Raw genomic sequence first — 15,914 nt, 5'->3', positions numbered from 1 at the left:
TCAAGACTCCAATGGAGAAACTTATCCTGATTGTCATGTCCCTCCGGAGAGGCGACAGACATGTCTTGTCCACCTTTAAGGGTTACAGACATAATCCGAGCATCCAATTCACCTTCTATCACGTCGCTCTCCTGATTTCTAATTCTCTACAAAAAATCTGCTACCATGTTGCTGGGGCCTGGAAGATATTCAATACTAAAGTCAAATTCTCCTAGAAGCGTCTGCCAGCGTGTAATCCTGCGACTAGGTACTGTGCTTTTTAACAGCCAAGTCAGTGGTCTATGGTCCGACAGGATGTGGATCCTATAACCCAAAATAAGGGGCCGGTTAGTACTGAGGCCATACATGACTGCTGAAGTTTCTTTCTCTACCGCTGAGTAGTTACGTTCTGCTACATTTAGGGTTTTATTAAAATATGCTATGGGACGCAAACTGCCATTTTCATCCTTTTGTTGAAACACATCACCTATTGCCTTATCTGACGCATCTGTAGTGAGATGGAAGGGTTTCCGGAAATCCGGTAAAGTTAAAACAATGTCAGTCGTTAGACTGTTCTTTAGTGTACTAAATGCATGCAATGCCTCCTCATTCCACTTAAGAAGTGTCTTATCATTCTTGGTTACTTTCCTTCCTTTTAATAGATTATTAAGTGGGGATGCTATCTTTGCAAAATCTTTAATGAATATCCTATAGAAATTAACCAATCCCAGAAATCCTTATAGTTCTTTGACTGTTTTTGGAGGGATGAGTTGCTGCACCGCCTGTACCTTTGAGGGCTGAGGCTTCAAGCCAGATGCACTAACAATGTGACCCAGGTAATCTACTTGCTCTTTGAAAAAGGAACACTTATCTAGTCTTAAGGACAGGTGAGCCTTATGTAGCCTGTCTAACACGGCATGAAGGTTCTTTAGGTGATGGCCCATGTCTTCCCCGTGTACTATCAAATCATCAAGATATACATGTACAATTCTTCCTGTCAGACCTATGAGGACTTGATTCATGATTCTCTGGTAGGCTGCAGGTGCTGTTTTTATTCCAAAGGGGACTTTAGTGAATTCATAGAGGCCATAAGGTGTCGTGAAGGCTGTCAAGTGTTTGGATTCCTCTGCCAATGGGACTTGATGGTAACCCTGGCGCAAATCAAGCGAGGTGAACACTTTACTTTCCCATAACTGTTGCAAAATGAGGTTAATGTTAGGGAGGGGATGTCTGTCATCAATCAATTCATCGTTCAAAGCGCGGAAGTCGAGACAAAGTCTGACTCCGCCATCTTTCTTGGTAACAGGGACTAGAGGTGCACTGTAGGGTGACGCACTAGGGCGTATGATGCCCAGGGCCTCTAGGTCCTTGAGCTGAGTCTCTATCTCTTTATGATATTTTACTGGTATCGGGTATGGCTTTTTATATATAGGCTTGTCACTTTTGAGCCTTAAAGTGTGAACATAATAGGGAGTGATAGTAAGGGGCTCGTGTTTCAGAGCAAATACATCATGATACTTGCAGGTTAGGCCCTTCAGACAGCTGTTTTCCCGTAGTGAAGGGGAAAATAGCTCGTCTATCATCTTATCTAATTCCATCTGTTTACTTGACTGGGTGACAGGCGGCTTTGTAGCTGTTGTTTTTTGTGACCGCCGCTACACATTCATTAGTTGATGACTGATAATGTTCTGAGTGACATGAATAAATGTGTCCCATCACTTCACCTGTTGGCATCTCAATTGTTTCTTCAGTTGGATTAGCATAGGGGATGATGAATTTACCTTTGGTTTGATTAACGTTTGGAGTTAAAGATACTAATCCGGGAAATAACAATGAAGGAGGGATATCATTGGACCTTGGAAGGAAGAAGGCCTGCTGGGCCCTGCCAAACTCTGCCTCCAGAGTGACATACTCTGCCGTACCTGGTAGCAAAGACGCCACGTTGAATGCGTTAGCTTTCACTGGTACTTCCTCAATCTTGTCTAAGGTAGGCTCACGGTTGGTTAGTCCGTCTTCTGGGTACGGGCTCATATCGTCTACAGCCAGGGATTGAACTTCCACTGGGTGAGCGTCCACCATTACACTAAACTGCCCAGGTTTGGCCAGCGGTACAGCTACCACGTTTTGTCTCCACATAAAATCTAAGCCCAACAATACTGCTGTTGGTAACACTACACCCTTTGATATTACTACAAACCTTTCTAAAATTTCTCCGTCCCCAAAGTTTACAACAATTCCTTTATTGGGGATCGTCGTTTGATCTACCCCTTGTAGGAAAAGGGGTTTCGTATCTATCATCTTTCCTCCTACCTCGTGAAATAAGTCTTCCTCTATTAGAGACGCTCCTGCTCCTGTGTCAAGCATCGCATAAACCATCTCCTTTTTTGCATCAGTGCCTACACACAATCTCAGTGTTAGTGTGTTGGTAGGGCCGTGGACTGCCGCAGCTACTCTGGGGTCGTTTTTTTTTTTTTTTTGTTCCTCTCTAGGTCAGGGTTGCCCCAGGAGCCACGGGGTGGGGGATTGGTCGGGTACTCCGGGCGCCAGGCAGCGCAAGGCGAGACAGGCTGGCGCCTGTTCCGAGAGGGCTGGTACTGAGGGTACCGGGGGCCCGTTGGTGGGTGGTAGGCACCCCTATACTACCGTCCATATGTACAGTCGCGAGCCATGTATCCTAAATACCCACAAGCGTAGCATGTGGTGGTGGGCGAGTTACCCGATACCCCTTTGGGGTATCGGGTAACGCGGCTGGTCTGAAGGACGTAGGGGACGCCCTTGTGAGGAATGTTTGGGTCCGGATGTCTGAATAGAGCAGATGTTTAACACTTTCTTTTCTTTCGCTATTTCGGCATCGGATAATTTCAACTCTGGGTGAGCTTTGGTGTACTCATACCCTTTTTTCAATATCTTCTGTGGGTCCTTTTTTTCTTCCTCTGTCAGGGTGTACGTAAAGACAGAAGGTAGAGCCTCTGGGAGCCGTAAAGCAGTTATCTAATTTGAAAGACTGGCATTGGCAGGCTTGAGAGTGATCAACTCGTCTCTCAATGTCTCTAGTCGAATGAGGAATGCGCGGATGTTTTCTCCCGTTCGTCGTCTCGCCTCTCCTAATTCTTTCTGGAGGACCGAAAAGATCCTTACTGTGGGAAATAACGTAGGAAGTCTTCTTTTATTTTTTCCCAGTCCTGGCGACACCTGGCGATACAACCGAGGAGATGATCGCGCGCTACTCCCAGGGCATATTGTTTGGCTAATTCAATATTTCCGGTGGTGTCCCAATTTGCCTGTGTCCGGCTTTCGATATCCTCTATCCATTTCTTTGCTATTTTATGACATGGGAGGCTGGGTGCTTGGCTACTCTTTTCTTCTCCTCCGCAAAAATGTAATAGTCCCTACACTCTACTGAAATCATTCAGGGTATGACGGCTAAGTAGCGTGACAAGATCATCATGGGCAAGGGTGACTGATTTTCCAGCTTCGGTGGAGGTGGGAGAGTCTTTGTCTGGCATATTTAACTCTAAGGTCTTATTTCCGTAATCCCAAGAATAACTGTCTTCTCCCTCGCTTTCGGATGTGGACATTCACCAATACAATACCAATATAAATTGCAAGTTTCACCACCCCACACCTGACACCAATGTTGAGACCTGCTAGCGGGCTCTAAAGGGAGATAACACACTGCATGCACTTGCGACAATTGAATTAAGATTCTGGGCCCGGATTCACAAACATACTCAATAACAACGAACTAACATAACTACGCACTATTGATTTAGCGACCGACGTTAGCGTCAGATTCACGAAGCAAACCTTAGATGGTAGTTAGAGGCGCGCTAAGTCAGCGAGGCCGCTGCTTGGTTGATGACGTCATTGGCCTTGCAGCGAATCGCAACCACGTTTACAGAACCGTCAGCCAATCCTTGGGAGCCCCTCCAGCTGCTGGTTCAAGAAACCCATTTTCTTTTCCCATTTTCTTCCTTTTAAGGCAAACTGTACTAAGTCGTAATCTACGAATTCAGTTATTTCATTGCTGCACATTTACGTCAAGGTAACTTTGCCGTTCGATGTCTTGTTACCTACGAACATGCTTAATTAAGATGAAGTAAAAGAAGATACGGAGGAGATTGAGGCAGGAAGAAAGCAAATAGAAATATGGGACAGCAGATATCGAGGCCAAGGACGGAAGGAAGGAACGAGGGAAAATTAAGACTGTCTTGCCATATCTGCAACTCATGGGCTAGCTGTCACCCTACAAAGGTCCCTCCACGGAGGGACAAATCTAGAGATGCATGGATGAATTGATGAGGAGGTAGGAAGATGAAGGAGGGAGGTCTGGAGACCCATTCTCTTTTCCCATTTTTTTTCCTTTTAAGACAAACTGTACTAAATCGTAATCTACGAATTCAATTATTTCGTTGTTTGCTGCACATTTACGTCAAGGTAACTTTGCTGTTCGATGCCTTGTTACCTACGAACATGCTTAAGATGAAGAAAAAGAAGATACGGAGGAGATTGAGGCAGGAAGAAAGCAAATAAAAATATGGGACAGATATCGAGGCAGACAGGAACGAAGGATGGATGGAAGGAACGAGGGAAAATTAAGACTGTCTTGACATATATACAGCCCAACTCATGGGCTAGCTGTCACCCGGCAAAGGTCCATGGTCCCCCCACGGAGGGACAAATCTAAGATGGATGGATGAATGGATGAGGAGGTAGGAGGATGAAGGAAACATGGAAACATGGAAATGCAGGCAACAGAAAGCCTATTGGCTCATTACGAGGTCGCCCGCTTGGATGATTTAATCTGCTCGACCGCCACTTGGGGCTTGGTGAGCAGATTAAAGCACCTCGATATTGAGGATCAGATGGAAGTCCCTCGTTATTCTGTTTACTCCCGACGCAGCGACATGACGGTCGATCCTATATTTGAAGGAGTTGATGGTATTCGCATTTACTACTTCCAAGGGAAGATTGTTCCAGTGGCGGATGACTCGGTTTGAAAAGAAACTCCTTCCAATGTCTGTGTTACATCGACTCGACTGAATGGGTAAACCGTTATTTCTAGTTCTTGAGTTGGTTTGCAGTTTAAAGAATTTGGAGTAATCAACGTTATTGAACTTTTTTAGATACTTGAAGACTTGAATCATATCCCCTCGAAGGCGTCTTTTCTCCAATGTAAAGAGATTGAGTCGCTTGAGTCGTTCCTCGTACGGTTGAGCCCTTAAGGTTGGAATCATCTTTGCTGCGCGTCGTTGAATCCTTTCCAGTAGAGCAATGTCCTTTCTGTAATTGGGAGACCAGAACTGCACTGCATACTCGAGGTGCGGTCTTACCATGGAATTATACAAGGATAGCATCACGTCTGGTGTTTTACACTCGAAGTTCCTCGCTATGAACCCGAGCATAATGTTGGCCTTGTTGTATGCTTTTTAACAGTGATTCGCGTGTTTCAGGTCACTGCTGATAGTGACTCCAAGATCCTTTTCATCCTGCATCGCTTGCAGAGGTCTCCCATTCATGTATGTATGGTTACTATTTTGGGACCCAATGTGCATGACTTTGCATTTGTCAACATTATAAGACATTTGCCATTTTTCCGACCATTCGATAATGTGAATGAGGTCTTTCTGAATGATTTCGCAGTCGGTCTTTGTGAGGGCATCTCCACCCACCTTGGTGTCATCTGTAAATCTCGATATTGTGGATTTCAGTCCTGATTCTAGGTTATTAATATATATGATAAAGAGGATGGGTCCCAGCACTGACCCTTGAGGCACTCCACTAGTGACTGGAAGCCAATCGGAAGGCTGTCCGTTGAGTAGTACTCGTTGTTTTCTGTCGGTGAGCCAATCTCTTATCCACGCGATCAGATTGGCTCCGATGCCCGCCGAGTGCAGTTTCTTAAGGAGTCGCTCGTGCGGTACCTTGTCGAAGGCTTTCTGAAAGTCCAGGTATATAACATCACTGGGGATGTGGGCATCCCAGTTCTTATTTATACCTTGGAAGAAGTCTAATAAATTCGTTAGGCAGGAGCGCTTGTTTCTGAAGCCATGCTGGGTGTCGGAGATTATATTTGTTTTCTAGAAACTTAACAAGTTTATCTCTAATAATCTTTTCGAGTATTTTTCCTGCCACTGATGTCAAATTTATGGGCCTGGGCCCAGATTTACAATTAATCTTAATCTTCAACTTAAAAGTTCCACTGAATCTCAAGTTTAACTTAAAGCTGAGCTTAAATGAAAAAATAAGTTCAACTTCGCTCAACAGCTGATCCAGTATGAAAATTTGTCCTGGCAAAAGATGTATTTTTTAAATTGCAGAATTCCAGCACTTCAGTGATTGAATATGTAGTAATACTACTTTATCAATGTTATATGATGATATACTTCAGAAATATGGGCATAATAAGGTAGTATTTATAAAATAAAGGTTACGTTTATCATCCGCGCAAGGTGATGTTCTTTTTTTTTCACTTGAATGTATACACGGACACGCGTACCTGTGTTCGTCTTCCTCATTCCTCCATCACCCACCCTCTGACGGAGTAATTATGGAAAATATTGCCGATTTCACTTCTCCCAAGAGGAAAAGGGGAGTGAATTGGAAAGACTGCCACACTCTGCACATAGTAGAGCAAGTTGGGTTAAGGAAGAACATACTGAGGGGCAAATTCAGCCCTTCTTTAACATACAACGACAAGCGGGCAGCGTGGGAGGAGGTGACGGACAGCCTCAATTCTACGTTTGGGCTCAGCCGCAGACACGCAGAAGTCGAGAAGAAGTGGCAGAATACCAAGACCACTTCCATTCAACGGCTTTCTGCTATGAGGGAAGCCCAAAGAAAGACAGGTGAGTAACAGTAGCAAATTTTGTAGTATTGATATATTTTCGTTATGTTCGTATGAGGATTAGTAAGCAGGGTAAAAGTGGACAAGGAATTTGCAATCATCCCGTTTGGAGATATTTGTTCTGTACTGCATGTTTAAATAGTAATCACTTATCTATAAATTAAAGGTAAATATGGAGTCACTATGTGCCTCTAGTTTTACTGCTGCATCATACATATACTGCATCTAGAAGTGATGATAGAAGTAACATATATTACTGCTCTCCCTGGTAGTGAGGAGGAAATTGTGGGGTAAAGGCATTGCAATCATGCTGTCTATCTGAAATGAAGCATTTCTGTGATCTACTTACGGAGAAAATATACATTTTCGAAATGAATCTCCCGATAGCATTGCTGTGGGGCAGCGCCGTTTTGATGGATCCCAATAAGTAATTGTATGTTTACATTCATTAGCAGAAGGCGTTATGTGGGGTTGGTTCAGGGGGTTAAGCCCCCCATCAGGGGTTAGGTTATGTGAAGTTCAGTTTGGGTAGTTTAAATAGGCACCCCCACCTTCTTTTTAATTTTAAGTACTTGAGCCTTCATATTATGGTTGAGGGACATGTATTTCGTCCCTTAAATATAATATGGAAGCGTCATATCGTATGTATTTTGGAGGCACAGAGACTCCACAATTATCTGCTTTTCCTTCTAGGTTTGGGTTGACCAGGCTATGTGTTAAGATTAATTTGGACCTTGTTACAGGTGGTGGCTCAGTGGTGGATACCTCGCTGTGTGACATCACAGAGGCAGTCCTCCGAGTCATCGGGGAGGACAGCAGTACAGTGAGGGTATATCCAAAGGGATATCCCAAAATGACACAGCCCTCATGGAAGCAGACTTGTAAGTACTACTGTTTGATATTATTCTTTAAAAAGAAGACATTTGATTTAGACGTTCTCTTTGCACCCACTTCAGGTAAAACAGTTTAGCATCAACTGTATATAACTTTATATAATACGCCTCTGTGGTCTAGTGGTCAGCGTGCTTGGCTACTACTCTGCAGGCCCGGGCGGTCTGTGTGCAGCGCACCCAGCTGTTCATCCTCCCTTTCGGGCTGGTCAACAAATGGGTACCTTTACCTTTTTGTAATTACCCTATGCTGATGTGTGGGGGGTTCTGAGTGCCTACTGCTTGATTTATAAGTTATTTTGGTAGGTGTTATCATGGTAGCCTAAGACTGGTACAGTTTCAGTTAACATGCCCAACTCAATCCTGCAGTCACAGGTTTGATTCCAGAATTGCCCGTAGATAATTAGTGGGGCACTGATATGCATAGGCACTCAGCATTTCCTTCTACAGCTTATTAGTTGCTTATTTGACTCCGTCATTAACATAAAAAATGTAACTAAGGATTTGCCATTCATGGCAGTTCAAACTTTTTTTTTTTTTTCTCCTACAAAGAAGTATTGTGCTCAGTACATAGTGTATTACTGTGCATTTTTTAATGCAAATTTCTTTTTTAGGGATGATGATGCCTCCAGCACCAGCAAGGTGGGTCGTCTTGAGCCACCTCCAACTGGAATGGAACCCAGCCCGGCCAGTGGGGATGTAATGGTAAGGAAGTTCTTGCGTAGCCCATCTCCACCTCCAGTACCTCCTCCCCTTCCATCCAACTGCCCCACCAGCAGAGAGGCTCTAGTCATATGCAAGGAGGCAGTAGAAGTTTCTAAGAAAATTTGTGCTGCATACAGTTATTAAACATCCAAAGTAAGAAGTACAGGAAAAATAGTAAGAACGTTAATTTCTCTATTTATATGTTTACTCTTTCTGTTCCAGACGAGGGTAACTCAGCTCGTCCTGAAACCATCTGCACCTCCTACACCTCCTCCACCTCCTCCACCTCCTGTGCTCAATAGCGCTCTGAATTCTGATAACCACAGAGTGGCTATAGCCTACGAGGAGGCAGTGGCAGCATACAAGCGAATGAGCGCTGCATACATTCAATCATTAGAAAACCAAAGTAAGAGGTATAGGAAAAATAGCATCATTGAGAGTATATTTATATATATTTATTCTTACTTTTCCCCCACAGCTTATCCTATGTTTATAGTGAAGTGGTGATCATAGTAAATACTAAACACATTTCAATTCAGAATAACAAAATTATAACGTACACCACAAAATTGCAGTAAACGTGGAAATATTAATTTACTCATAATGCAATGCTTCGTATTAAGTCATGCTTGGTACCTGCACCCCACTTTACAGCTTGATTAATCTCTGCACCACATATATGTGCTTCTTGCTGTGTCCTGCTTAATCATTTTACAAAGGCGTCATATGGACTGAAGTTTTGTTTTCTTTCCAGACAGAGGTCCATGGCAGCCTAATAAATAAATACAATTGTGAATTTGGTTATTTTTTCATCCTCCTTGAAAAAAAACTTTAGCGTGTGTGAAGGAAAGTGACCTGGCGTAGTTAGGTGGAGGTGACGCTAGATCAAACCCCTCTTTAGGCAGCAACCCCATATGGCGGTGAGAGCTGAATGGGAAGCCGGGTAAAGGTGTTGGCGTTCGGCTGAGTCCCAGTGTAGTCTGCTCACTCCTCCACGCTGGTCCTCCACATCGCGTTACTTCGAGCCCTTGGGGAGATGGAGCAGGGTTTGAAGCGTGTTCCCTTGACCCTTAGAGAGGTGGAGCAGGGGTCGAAGTACCACTTACTGAGGTGAAGCAGGGATAAATAAGTAGTCTTCCCTCTCAGCGTGACCTGGTTGGTAATGTTGTTAATGCAAAGTTTAAGGGACCCGGCCGCAGAGCCATGCGTCCCAGAGGAAGGTCAAGCATTCCTGTAGAGCCCCCATGCATGGTTGACGTGTTGCTTGAAGATGTGTCAACTTGTACAGGCTGATATGGATTCATGGCTCGGCACTGTGAAGGCAAAAAAAAAATAGCAATGAGTACCAATATTACAAATGCCAAAGAAAATAAAGTCTGCAAAAGAATTATTCAAATATCCAATAGATAATTGTAATGAAACAGATTTGCATGTATAGATGTTTGAGTGAAAAGCATGAAGCTGAGAAGTTGCAAAAGTTGCATTGTCTGTTTAAAAAGATCAAAATAATTACTGGAAATGGTGGTTGCAGAACACCTCCCTGAAACGTGTTCCATCTGCTGCATCCTGTGGCAACTGCACTGTAGAAATGAGATGAGACATAGTATATTAGATGTTTTATAAAAATTATTGCAATATCATTCCGTTGTATGGTACATTTACTAACACTTTCAACAATCTCAACATGAACTATGGTTATTGGAAAATTAATAGATTCCCTGTTTTGGAGGAGAAACTAGACATGAAATCATTCCAAATGTAGGTATGAAAAGATTCCCCCTATTGTTACCAGTTTTGGGCACTGCGTGTCTGGGCAGCATGCAGACAAATGGGTTTAGCTGAAGATAATACTGATTGAATGTATACCTTCTTGATGTTCATCTTCAACCTCCATATTGTCATCCGCATCTGCGACATTTTCATCTGGCAGCTGAATATTCCTCTTCTTGCATATGTTGTGAAGCAGAGCACAGGCAAGGATCACTTGGCAGGTTTTTTCAGGGTTGAGCCGGACTTCACCATGGAGGACATGGAACCGACGTTTCAGTTGGCCTATTCCTCGTTCCACAATACTCCGGGTTTTCTTGTGTGCCCTGTAACAGTGAAGGGTTCTTAGGAATGATTTTGGATTTGTCTTCTGAATGTTACTGTGCTCTTAATATACATTCATTCATAACTGATGTACAGTGTCTCCTATAAGTTACGCTAACAACGGACACACAGTAAATTAAGTATTATTTTAGTCTTGAAGATATTAGGTTAGGTTTGGTTAAAATTTAAATAAATTTGATAAAATACTGGTGGGGGAACTTACTTCACTTACTTTACTCTATTAATTCATTTGGACAGTGTATATAATTGGTATCAAATATATTTTGGAATATCCAGTTTAATTTATATTATGTTAATGTTGGGTCGTGTTACTCTACATGTACACCCACATGACAGAGAATTCCTCTTCCTCTTCTGCTCTTCATTGAGTCTTCTCCCCAGCACATAAATTCATTTAGAAATGTTTGTATGTATATACTTGGGTTCTATGAAAATTCACTGCATCAGCTTTGTTAGGTTGCGTTACTCTACATGTACACCCACATAACAAGACAATTCTTAGATTCCTCTTCTGCTCTTCATTGAGTCTTCTCCCCAACACATAAATTCATTTAGAAATGTTTGTATGTATATACTTGGGTTCTATGAAAATTCACTGCATCAGCTTTGTTAGGTTGCGTTACTCTACATGTACACCCACATAACAAGACAATTCTTCGATTCCTCTTTTGCTCTTCATTGAGTCTTCTCCCCAACACATAAATTAATTTAGAAATGTTTGTATGTACTTGGGTTATATGAAAATTCACTGCATCAGCTTTGTTAGGTTGCGTTACTCTACATTTACACCCATATGACAAGACAATTCTTAGATTCCTCTTTTGCTCTTCATTGAGTCTTCTCCCCAACACATAAATTCATTTAGAAATGTTTGTATGTACTTGGGTTATATGAAAATTCACTGCGTCAGCTTTGTTAGGTTGCGTTACTCTACATTTACACCCATATGACAAGACAATTCTTAGATTCCTCTTTTGCTCTTCATTGAGTCTTCTCCCCAACACATAAATTCATTTAGAAATGTTTGTATGTACTTGGGTTATATGAAAATTCACTGAATCAATTTTATGTTAGGTTACATGTAGGTTCATTAAAGATTACATCAAAACTCATAATAAAAAAATCTCTTGAATGAGAAATCTGCCTGCTGGTATTCGCTTAAGAATTACCATCAAATTTCCCCACAATGAACTTACCTGTTGTATGCTGCCTGGCTGTCAGTCTGTGGCCGAGGGAAGGGAGTCAACAGATACCGTCTGCAAGGGTAGCCACTGTCCCCTAATAGATGACATGAATCCGGTGGTATATGATGATCCTCAAACATGCGTTTGAGGCCACTCTCACGCCAAATACGAGCATCATGAGTGGACCCAGGCCAGTTAGCTACAACATTAAGAATATTATATTTGGCATCAAACACTAATTGTGTGTTTATGCTATGGAAATTCTTCCTGTTGACATAGTCTGCTTCATATTCCCTGGGGGCCAGTATCCTGACATGCGTGCAATCTATTACACCAACAATGCCAGGGAAGTTTGCAACTTGCACAAATTCTTGTTGTTTCTCTCGGATTTCAGGGACGGTGCGAGGAAATCGAATGAATTGGACAAGTATGGCTGGTTGTGTAAGTGCCTTGAGGGTATCGGTGATCGCTTTGCTTACTGACGACTGTGATGGACCAAGATCATCACTGTTACACATCTGCATTTTCCCCGTTGCTAAGTAACGCAGTGTAATAATTACTTTCATTTCGGGTGTCAATGCAAAACTCCTTGAAGTAGGGCTTTGCAGGGCCCCTCTCACCAAATCCGTTACGAACAGTACTCCTGCACGATCCAGTCTGTAGCGTTTCAATAGTTCTGCGTCACTCAAAGTATTCAGAACGTCTCTTCGCTCTTGAAAAGTCTTCACTAGGCGCTGACGGGCTTGTTGACGTTCGGCCATCTTGGCGACTGAAGTTCGACTTAGGCTCCTTAATACGGGTTTGGGCCCGCCTTAAATATCCCGTCAGCTAAGATCAACTTATGAGGGATAAGATGAAGAATAAAGTTAAACTCGCCCTAAAGTCAAACTTAGCGGTTTAAGATTAATTGTAAATTCGGGCCCTGTAGCTTAATGCAACGCTTTTGTCTCCTTTTTTTGAAAATCGGTGTTACGTTCGCCATCTTCCAGTCTGCCGGGACCTTGTTTAGTTGAACTGACCGGTTGAATATGTTAGTGAGTGGTTGAAGTATTTGTTGTTTAAGCTCTTTTAATAACCGCGGGGACAAACTGTCGGGTCCCGTTGACTTGTTCGTGTCGAGTTTGTCCAAGTAGGGTAGGGTAGGGTAGGGTAGGGTAGGCGGTGGCCGAACTGGTAGCGTACTGGGCCCACATTCACCGCATGATGGACGACGCGGGTTCGAATCCCCACGCTACCACTCGGATTTTTCAGTCACCGCCGAGTGGCTTAAAACTACCCACATGCTGTCCTGAAGACCACCCATCAACCCGGACTCTAGAGGAAGCCGTCCAAGCGAATCAAGAACGAGTTCCGGGGGGCAGCATGAGCCAATGCAAGATGGCGCCACTATAAACACTCGCCTGCGCCAGAACGGGCTGGGCCGACCATCAGGCCCCACCTGGAAGAAGCCTTGGGCCGACCATCAGGCCCCACCAGGCAGATGCCTACCGGCGCAATAGGCAACTACGTAAAAAGAAAAAAAGAAAAAAAGTACTTTTTTTACTTCTTGGTCGCATATTGAGTCACTTTCCAGCGGCGTGATCTCACTCGGCGGGTCAGGACACTCGGGAATGGTTTCGATGTCCTCGACTGTGAATACGGATGCGAAGTTACTGTTGAGGATTCTGGCCATCTGTTTACTGTCCTGAGTTACAGATCCAGTCTCGTCTGTCAGGGGACCAATATTGGATTTTACTTTCTTTTTCGATCTTATGTACGTGAAGAATTTCTTGGAGTTAGTTTTGATTTCGCGCGCTATTTGCTTTTCAGATTTGCGGAGGGAGGTCTGGCAATCCCCCGGCCGGGTGTTGCCATACCGCCCACACTTATCATATGCCTCTCAAAGTGTGTATATCTCATTATTTTATAAAGAAATGGGATTCCTCTACTCGCAAAGTTATATTTCAAGTTGAAAAACGCGATTTATAATAATTTATACGTAAATATGATAATACTGTTAGCGTTACCGTCAGCTCCGAGGCAGAAGTTATTTAACAACAAATTTAGCGTCACACAGAGCGCGGTAAACGTTTGTGAATCCGCGCGCTAACCCGTGACGTCATCGATCAGTTGGTAGTTATTGGCGCGCGAGCTTTGTGAATCTCGATGTTCTCAAGACTACGCACTAAGGGCCCAAAACTACGAACTAAGCCTTTGTGGATCCGGGCCCTGGTACTTTAAGAGTATTTAAAGGAGTTCGTAAGTTGGGGTGATGAAACGGTGTCGCTTTTCTTATATTTATTTTAATCTACCTTAATACTACTTTAACACTACAAAGAGGCAAAAATATTGTTGAAACCAGCGACTGGCTTCACGAGACTCAACGAGTCTTCAGGCTTTCTCTCACGGCTGGTTACTGACGTCGACACTTGTATAACATTGATAAATTCTTCTCAAAATAATAAAATAAATTGTTACAGAATTATAATCACTTATTTCCTAAATATTCATAAACAGAACTACTGACACAATGGATACGCTTTCCTCTACGGTACCACTTCACTCCGTACTCACGGTAACCAAGATGAAAGCTCTGCCCATGTTGTCTAGGGAGGACAACTAAGTGTACAGAGAGCGAGCAGAGTGCTGGCTGATCTGAGGTCTCTCCTGCAGAAATGCTTCTTATATAGGGGGTTTTGGGCATGACATACATACATACATCACGAGGGTAACATGGAAGTCATGTAAGTCTTACATCGAACTTATATAACAATCTTCCTAACCGGCATGGTCTATAAGGTTGGTTCACGCGTCTGACTCTTGCAATATTATGAGCTAGTGGGACACCGGTTGATTTTATGTAAAAGGAACGCAGGGGTGAGTATCGTAGGAATATCCTTATGGTGTGTAGCTTATGGTTAATGGATTTTAATCCTTCGAATGAGGAGGGTGGCTGTCACGCGGGAGGTGGCGCACCCGAGCAGCTTGATTTACGTGACCCTTGACCCGTCGATGGAGTCGATGGATGTCCCGTTGCTCGTGTGTTGACTGCTGGCAGATAAGCGGCGAGTTTAGGGACACCCTGGCGCCTCGTCTGTCTGTCCTCCGGGTTCCGTGCTGTGTTCAGTGTTCTTCAGTGTTCTTGGAAGGGGAATGTTTAGCGTTCTATACCGCTGTCGCCCCCGGTATATATTGTGGTGGATAATGGTAGCGTAGTGAGTGGTGTCGCTTCCCGCGGGGCACCACATATTGGATGTCCAGGAATTGCAATAAAACTTCGGACATACCAAAAATCCACGTTCTGTGTCAGGCGACCGGACTAAGTGGGGAGTTTGACTGGAGCGGTACATCTGGCAAACGATAAGGCAGGTGTCCTAGGCCATCTCAGTGTGGACAGAAACCTCGCGTAGAGCAAAATAGCAAATTCTGGCTTGATCCTGATTTTCAGTACGAATACGGACTGCGAAAGCAGGGCCTATCGATCGTTTCGACTTTATGAGTTTTAAGCAAGAGGTGTCAGAAAAGTTCCCACAGGGATAACTGGCTTGTGGCGGCCAAGCGTTCATAGCGACGTCGCTTTTTGATCCTTCGATGTCGGCTCTTCCTATCATTGTGAAGTAGAATTCACCAAGCGTTGGACTGTTCACCCTTAAAAAGGGAACATGAGCTGGGTTTAGACCGTCCCGGGACGGAGCAAAGGGTTCTAATGACGCTACATGCCTTGGGCCGACCATCAGGCCCCACCGGGAAGATGCCTACCGGCGCAATAGGCAACAACGTAAAAAAAAATAAAAAAATATTTATATATATACATACTTATGTACATATAACATCAATAACTTCGGCATAAAACTTCTTTTTACATTACTTTGTCATTTTCTTCATTACTTTTGATTTAATTATCTAAAATCAGCTTTTCGACTTTTTACGGAAAAAAAGTCTTTTTTTTGCGTGGACTAAAGTTTAGAATCATCTAAACATGATTTCATTGACGTATCCTATTTATTCCTGATTTGTATTGAGTTTGGGGGACAAAATGTAGTGAAGTTACTTTGACCATACTAAGCTTCCGACCTGGCTGTTACATTTGTTTATTTTCGAATTTCGCCCTGAATATCAAATATGTTAAAGATGACGATTAGTACTTTATTTTAATCCAAATCTCAACATTGTACACTGTATTCATGAACAGTTATTGTCATTCGAAACATTAGATCG

General features: G+C 43.2%; 1 protein-coding gene and 1 long non-coding RNA gene across 2 annotated transcripts; one reads left to right on the top strand and one right to left on the bottom strand.

Moving 5' to 3' along the window:
- The first annotated feature begins 7,653 nt into the window (after window positions 1-7,653).
- Window positions 7,654-8,792, top strand: LOC126988837 (uncharacterized). The gene is made up of 3 exons (XR_007742571.1): window positions 7,654-7,707; window positions 8,331-8,421; window positions 8,644-8,792. It is a non-coding gene; the product is annotated as an uncharacterized LOC126988837 (long non-coding RNA).
- Window positions 8,793-8,861: 69 nt separating this feature from the next.
- LOC126988836 (putative nuclease HARBI1) lies at window positions 8,862-12,641 on the bottom strand. The gene is made up of 4 exons (XM_050847254.1): window positions 11,730-12,641; window positions 10,288-10,514; window positions 9,935-10,001; window positions 8,862-9,734 (listed from the first exon to the last, which is right to left on the bottom strand). The coding sequence occupies exons 1-4, from the start codon at window positions 12,476-12,478 to the stop codon at window positions 9,722-9,724; spliced, it is 1,056 nt and encodes a 351-aa protein (XP_050703211.1). The 5' UTR covers window positions 12,479-12,641; the 3' UTR covers window positions 8,862-9,721.
- Between the last annotated feature and the right edge of the window lie 3,273 nt (window positions 12,642-15,914).

Source organism: Eriocheir sinensis, unplaced genomic scaffold (genome assembly GCF_024679095.1).
Source record: "Eriocheir sinensis breed Jianghai 21 unplaced genomic scaffold, ASM2467909v1 Scaffold1, whole genome shotgun sequence".
Lineage (NCBI taxonomy): Eukaryota > Metazoa > Arthropoda > Malacostraca > Decapoda > Varunidae > Eriocheir > Eriocheir sinensis.
The sequence above is the reverse complement of the archived record's forward strand: the minus strand, read 5'-3'. Positions and strand labels throughout refer to the sequence as shown.